The 6,979-nt window shown below is 38.9% G+C and overlaps 1 protein-coding gene across 1 annotated transcript in view; it reads left to right on the top strand.

Annotated features, from left to right (window-relative positions):
- Positions 1–5,513: 5,513 nt before the first annotated feature.
- Positions 5,514–6,979, top strand: part of LOC103382562 (cryptochrome-1-like) — a 9,414-nt gene continuing 7,948 nt past the window's right edge. The window contains exon 1 of the mRNA XM_008315395.3: positions 5,514–6,533. Coding sequence (XP_008313617.1) covers positions 6,376–6,533 — 158 coding nt within the window. The 5' untranslated portion in view covers positions 5,514–6,375. The remainder of the gene's footprint in view (positions 6,534–6,979) is intronic.

Below are 6,979 nucleotides of genomic sequence, written 5' to 3'. Positions count from 1 at the left end.
CTGAGGGGCCCCGGGGGGGGGGTCCTCAGGTGTTGCACCTTTAATTGAGGCTTTTACAGCTGCAGGGCTTGATCTTCTGACTTTAATCAACACTGAATCAGTTTCACCTGCTGACAGTGAGCACGTGTGTTTTTTTAACTGCTTTGACACTGGGAGGTTGTAGGAGCTACAGTCGGACTTACAGTTGTTGAACAAAGCATGTGCAGTACAGTGGATTTAGTGCAGCTGAGTCCATGTCAAATGAGGTTAGTTTAATTTCAAAATAAAGGTCAGTTAGATTTTCGTGCAGACTGAAGTAAACTATTAAACAATCGAATAAATTAGTGGCTTTGTAATTAATTCATCAGAATCAATTGAAATTAAAGGTAATAGTGTGTGTGTGTTGTTTATTAGACATAGCTATTCATGCTACTCAGTCTAGGTGACATTTTCTTTACTGGAAAACACAAGCCTACGACAGAGCGCTGGGATCGCATTGAGAGTTTAAATAATAAAATTACCAGATTAAAGTTGTTCATTTATGAAAGTCGAACCGCTAGGAGAACACGTCTACATAAATTCACAACTTTAATCTCCGAAAGTATTGACTTTTCTCATAAAAGTATGACTTTATTTTTGTAATTTTATTTTATTTTATTTCTCAGTGTGGTTCTAAATCTAGAAAAATCTATTGGTGTAAGAGCTGGAAACTGCAGAACCCGAAAAAAACACCACACAGAAAGTCTAGCACATTGATCATCAACTGGAGGCACGTGGACCAAATCGGGCCTGTCAAAGCATCCAATCCGGCCCAAGACATAAATAAATATCAGTAATCCCCGTCATTTATTTTGAAGAAATTCTGTCCCCTCTGACTTTAGTTGGTGACCCTGGCTCTAGCAGTGATCACCAGGGATCAAACAAGTGACGTTCTTGCAGTAAGGTAGAGAGTGCTACCCACTGTCTATTTAGCAGATGTAATCATGTCAAACAATGTTTCTGCAAATTCCAGAACAGTAGGTTGTGTTTTCCTTTTTTTTTTTTTTTCCTCCCAGGTTTGGCACGGGCAGAGCAGTGTCACACAGGGAAAATATGAAAGAGCCTCTGGCGTGTTGGACAGGCAGGCAGGCATGTGTGGACAGATGGTGGGTCCAGCTCATATGTACAAGGAGAAGCCCCGGCAGAATGGATGAATCATCAGTCCACCAACTGTTCCTCGCAGCACGGCCTCAGAATTCATTTCTTCTCGTCATGGCTCCAAACCAGACTGTAATGTTGACGACACGAGGACAAAGTGCCGCAGCTTCAGTGGAAGATTCTGGAGCATGAGGGGGATTTCGGAGGAGGCAGGAGAAGGAACATGATGTTGTCCCTGAGTCATGTGACTTTGACTTCACGTTTAAAAATGACCACTGGTGGTGCACTCCCTCTGGGAAGGCCTCTGGAAAATAACAGGCTGTCACTGCAGGATGAGGGACCGTGTCATTTCATCCCATTTAAAAATAACACAGCAGCTGAAAAAGACGACTTTCAGTAATACTGTGTCACCAGGTTTCTTTTTTTTCCCTTAAAAAAAACACTGACTTCCACACAACACGTCCCTGGAGAGTTCTCCTAAAACGGCTGCAGACAGCACTGATGTGACCGCAGCGGGGAGACACAGCAGGAAATGGAAACTGACACAGGGACGGAATACTCTGGGGACAAATGGACGGGGACGGGTCTGTGAAGAGACACAGGTGAGACACATAAAGATGGAGCAGACACTGGGGGGTAAAATACACAGGTAAAAAGGTGGTGCCCACTCTGTGGGCTGCATTGTAGACATAGTTATAATAGATACAATAGATTCATATTTCTCATTCATATTTATATCAATTATTATGTTTATCAAATAAATCTGTTTTTACATGTTAGGACCTCCGCTAGCTAAGCAGCTAGTAGTTTAGCCGAGAAATACTGGAGTTAGAAGCAAATAGCAGTAGTCATTAGCTACTGTAACTTGTTGCTACATTAGCAATGTAGCAACAAGTTCTTAAAACAAAATTGATTTCAGCTAAATCCAGAAAAAAAATTAGCTAAGTTAGCCAATGTAGCATAGACAGAATATGTTAAAGCAAACAACAGATATTTAGACGTAGCATAACTTCTTGTTTTATTATGACCTGTAATTTTACAACTATATGATTAAAGATGTTAACAAAGCTCAACGGTTGTCAGGGAATCATTTAATGTATGTTCAAAAATAGCTGTCGACTTGAAAGAAGCTAAAAGTTAGCCCAGAAATAGCTGTAAGTTACACAAGAAATATTTCAATGTAAACCCAGAAATAACCCCAAAGCTAGTGGAAAAACTAGCCCAGAAATAGCTAAAGGTTAGCCTGGAAATAACCAAAAAGTAAGTAAGTATGTCCTGAAGTAAACTCAGATGTAGCTGAAAGTCACTTAAGAAATAACTAAAATTTTTATAAATGTATAATGTGGCCAGAAGTTACTAAAAGTTAGCCAGGAAATAGCTACAAGTTGTCTTCGAAATAGTTAAAAGAAACATTACTATGTAAGACTAGAAGTTGCTAAACTTTAGTCTAGAAAACTAAAGTTTAGTTTTCATTGCTTCATTTCAAGTTTAGCAATGAAATGAAGCAATGAAAAAGTTGCTTCATTCAGAGCTAAAAGCTAGCCAAAAAGACCCTTTGGTTGGTCACAGAAATAAAGCAGCTCCAGTTGAACATCTGAATAGATGAGGTCCTGTATTAAAACAGGTCTGAGCTGAATGGGTGAGTGGAGAAGAGACGACGTTGTTGATGAAAATATCTGAACTAATTAACTCTGGCATTACCCTTTGATGTAATAACGATGAAGACTGTGTTGAGCTCATGTTCAGTATGTGTCAGCAGATGTCAGCATTACCACGTCCCGCCCACACACTTGATTGTGACAGTGACCCAGTTCATCCACAGCGTCTCTGTGACTAACCGTGGTGGAGGAGATGGAGACGGAGGAGCTGGAGGAGGTGGGCAGCTGTCAGCTGTCTACACCCTGCACGACCAGAGCTTATCACTTATCAAGGCTTAGTTGCCTGGAAACAGCATATAAAAATTAGAGAATCATGAGTTTCCTGGCAAACTGATAGCGTGCGTGTATTTTGCCAGCAGAGCCGGTGTTTACCTAGTCATTACCGGCAGCCCTGTATTTTGTCAAATGTGTTTTATTGTTGTGTGTTCGCTCCTTTGCCAACGTGTTTATAACATATTGTGTTATTCCAGTGCTAATATCCGTATTTTAAATAGGCCCCAAAAAGTAGCTAAAGGATAGTTCGAATGTACACAAAACATCAGAGTTAAGGATAGTTCGAATGTACACAAAACATAGCAGTTAATGTAATAGCCTCGTTAGCCTCATATAGTTAGCATTGTATGTGTAGTCTGAACGTTGCTGTGATAGAGGAGCAGCTGTGATAAGAAGAGAAGAAGAAAGATCGCCTTAATTGTCACTCTATATTTACATGAAATTTGTCCTCTGCTTTTAGGATCAACCTAGTTGAGTGTCCAAGGAGCAAGGAAATTGGAAGTTGCTCAACACATAATAACCAAAGTGGGATTTAACCCTAGATCCTCTGATAACAAGCCTAATCCTTTAACATGGGGCAAGGCAATCCTCCATTTACCCCCACGGTTCTTAAACCACTGAGATATGGGTTACTATTATTGAACAAAAATTTAAAAGCTAAACATTAGCCTAATATAGCTAAAAGTTAGCCCAGTAATAGTGAAGAGTTACCCAGAATTAGCTAAAGGTTAATCCTAAAATAGCTAAAATTAAGTGTAGAAAAAGCTTGAACTGAAATAGATAAGCAGATCATTTTATGCATATTTAATTATTACTATTATCATTATTTTTTTGTTTTTATTTCTATTATTTAGACTTAGTGTTACTGAAGCTGTTTCAAGTCATACAAGTGTTTGTTTGGTTTGGAAGTGCATGTGATGAGAAGAGACTGTCTGTCAGGTGGAAAAGCAGAGATGCTTTTATTTGTCCAAAAAATAAATAAATAAATAAATAAATAATCCCATTGATGTTCGAGAAAAAGCACTTTAGCTTGCCTATGTTGGCGGTTGAAAGCCCTTCTTGTTTTCTTTTGTCAATGAATGCACTTATTACTTGAAATGGACAACGTTTGTACTTGGACTTTATTAAAATGTATTATTTTTGGACATCTTATGTTCAGACAAGGAAAGATGGGATGTCGTTCATTGCTCTTATTTCTTAAAGTCACTCAAAAATAACAGAAACTACAGATATTTTGTGAACTGAAGACCTGATGCACAAGCTTTTATTTGTTAGAAAACTTGGTAGGCAAGTGAAAATCAAATATATACAGTATATATATATAGTCATTATACTTCCAGAACCAAAAAAGTCATGAACAAACTACATTCGAGCAAACTTCTAATGAACAGATCAGTTTCTAAAGGGACACATTGTTTTTGTTTAGATTCTGTGACGTATGTTTTTGTAATAAAATGAAAAAACTTTGACTTGACGTCAAACTTCAAACTATTTTAATAAATATTTTTTAATTAACTACAGTAATTCCATTTCACTTCCACTCCGACTAAAAACATCGTTTACGTTACAGATGCGTAAGGTAAGTCGACAACGTAGTTTTATATTGACATCTAGTGGCCAAAGTCTGCTATTACTACTCTGGTGCAGAGCCACATGTCAAGCGCTTGCATAATTACGCAAAGTCATTTTTATATAAGAGAATATTGTGACGCACTTAGATAAAGTACAAAAGGGTGGTCAAGCTTCACCGTAAATGACACATCCATTAGGGAGCTTCATTGAGTGGTCAGTAGCAGTGAAAAGGGTACAAGAAAATATTAAATATTAGTCTTTAACGTAACAAGTGACAAACAGAAGAAGGTGCCTAAAGTAACAGATTAAGCAAGAGAACATAATGTTGAACATCAGCAGGGACGGTAGATTAAGTCATTAATAAACAAATAAACAGAGAAAATAGGTGAAATATGTAAAAAATAGGTAAATTGGCCAAGATAAATTTAACTAGCAAATAAGTTAAATGTAGATTTAACATTGACTTAGTCAGAATAAAGCAATATAAAAATATAATATACAAAAAACAAATAAAATTTGCCTTAGGCATCGTTGGGACTAAATCTGTAATTTTAGACTTAGACTTTCTTTATTGCCATTGCACAGAAACACAAGAAAACAGTGAGTCTGGCAACGAAATGTCATTTTGTCTCAATACTTGTATAGGCGAAACTGACACATTTTCCGCGAGTAAACCTGTTAAAGATAATATTTCTTAAAAACAACTCTCCTCTGGAGGTCGCTATTTAATAACAGACGTTAAATGTTGCTGCTGCTGCTACTCTATATATAGTGTGAGAATCGGGGAGAGAGAGAGAGAGAGGGAGAGAGAGAGAGAGAGAGAGAGAGAGAGAGAGAGAGAGAACAGCACGCTGTAAAAACGTGACCACGCCGGGACACGCAAACAGTCCGTGTGGGCCAATCATAGCGCTGAAAACTACCACGCGTCCAATGTGCGCTTACATCTCCGGTGGTAGGCGGAGCCACGGCAGAAGGTGCGGCGAGGTGGTCGAACAGCTATTCGTGGATGTCAACGAGAAAAAAAATATTTAACTTTGATATTTCCACTTAAATCATCCGCTGAAAATCTACGAAGACGTGTTACAAGGATCCAGAAGAGAACCGACACAGCTAAGTGAACGTTTAGGTTAAGTTAGGACGCTGAATTTGACATTTTTTCGAGAAATTTCCATTTACATAAGCTGCCTTCTTTCGTTGTGGTGGAGAGGAGAAGCCGTTGTAGGAGCTCGCCAACCTGCAGTAACTTACAGGCTGATTTAGTGTAAGAAATTTAAACTCGAGTTTCGACTGTGAGTGTTTAATTGACGTTGTCGTTTAGTACACGTTTATTCATTTTATATGTAATTATACTTAAGCCTTTTTCCACCAATCACAATAACAAGTTATACAACAGCCAGGCTGCCGCTTTTTCCGCGTCGCAGGTCCTAAAGCTCGCCGGTTTTCCTGCCACGGGGGGCGCATTCTGATTTCTGGCCAAATGTTTCGGCAGCTGTTAGTTTTTGGATTTTTTGACATAATGGAAAAGGTTCTGTTAGAGCAAGGTTAATTTTTTTAAAACGCAAAGGACTGTTTACTTTTTTTCCAAGTCAAAGGAGCACCCACGGACTTTTTTGTTCATTTCTTGGTACATCCGGATTCTCTGTGGCCTTGTTCTCTGTGTTTTTTTGACGGATACAAGTGGAAAGACCAACGTTTATCCGTCCAATATATCACTCAGACTCTTGAACCTTTTAAAAAGCACTCGTCCAGTTGAGTGATGGTCATTAATACAATCCACTGGTTCAGGAAGGGCTTGCGGCTCCACGACAACCCGTCCCTCAAGGACTCTCTGCAGGGAGCGGACAGCGTCCGCTGCATTTACATCCTCGACCCGTGGTTCGCTGGATCGTCCAACGTTGGGATCAACAGGTGGAGGTGAGGACCGTACAGTTGTACAACATCAGTACACGCGTTGCAAAAAAATAAAGCAGCTGCAGAAGAAATGCATACACTTACATACACTTGCATACACTGTTGTGAGTGCAAGTGCACATACGTGATGTGAACGCGCGTTTGTAGCATTTGTTATGCCGTGTAGCGTTTTACAGTAATCCATCATGTGTCCTGTGCAGTGATGTAACACACATACTGCTTTCTCTTTTCTGATATTTAAATATTTACATTTGATGTAACACACATACTGCTTTCTCTTCTCTGATATTTAAATAGTCTTTTACATTTGACCTGGAACAGCTTTTACACACGTTTCAATACATCTATTGTTTACAATTTAAGGTTATTCGAAGCTGTCAGTTCTATGGAGTGTTTGTTGTTAATGTTTGCATGGTGACCCTGGATAAAGACTGAAGCAGTTTAGTTGG

Source organism: Cynoglossus semilaevis, chromosome 8, assembly GCF_000523025.1.
Source record: "Cynoglossus semilaevis isolate Cse_v1.0 chromosome 8, Cse_v1.0, whole genome shotgun sequence".
NCBI lineage: Eukaryota > Metazoa > Chordata > Actinopteri > Pleuronectiformes > Cynoglossidae > Cynoglossus > Cynoglossus semilaevis.
The sequence above is the reverse complement of the archived record's forward strand: the minus strand, read 5'-3'. Positions and strand labels throughout refer to the sequence as shown.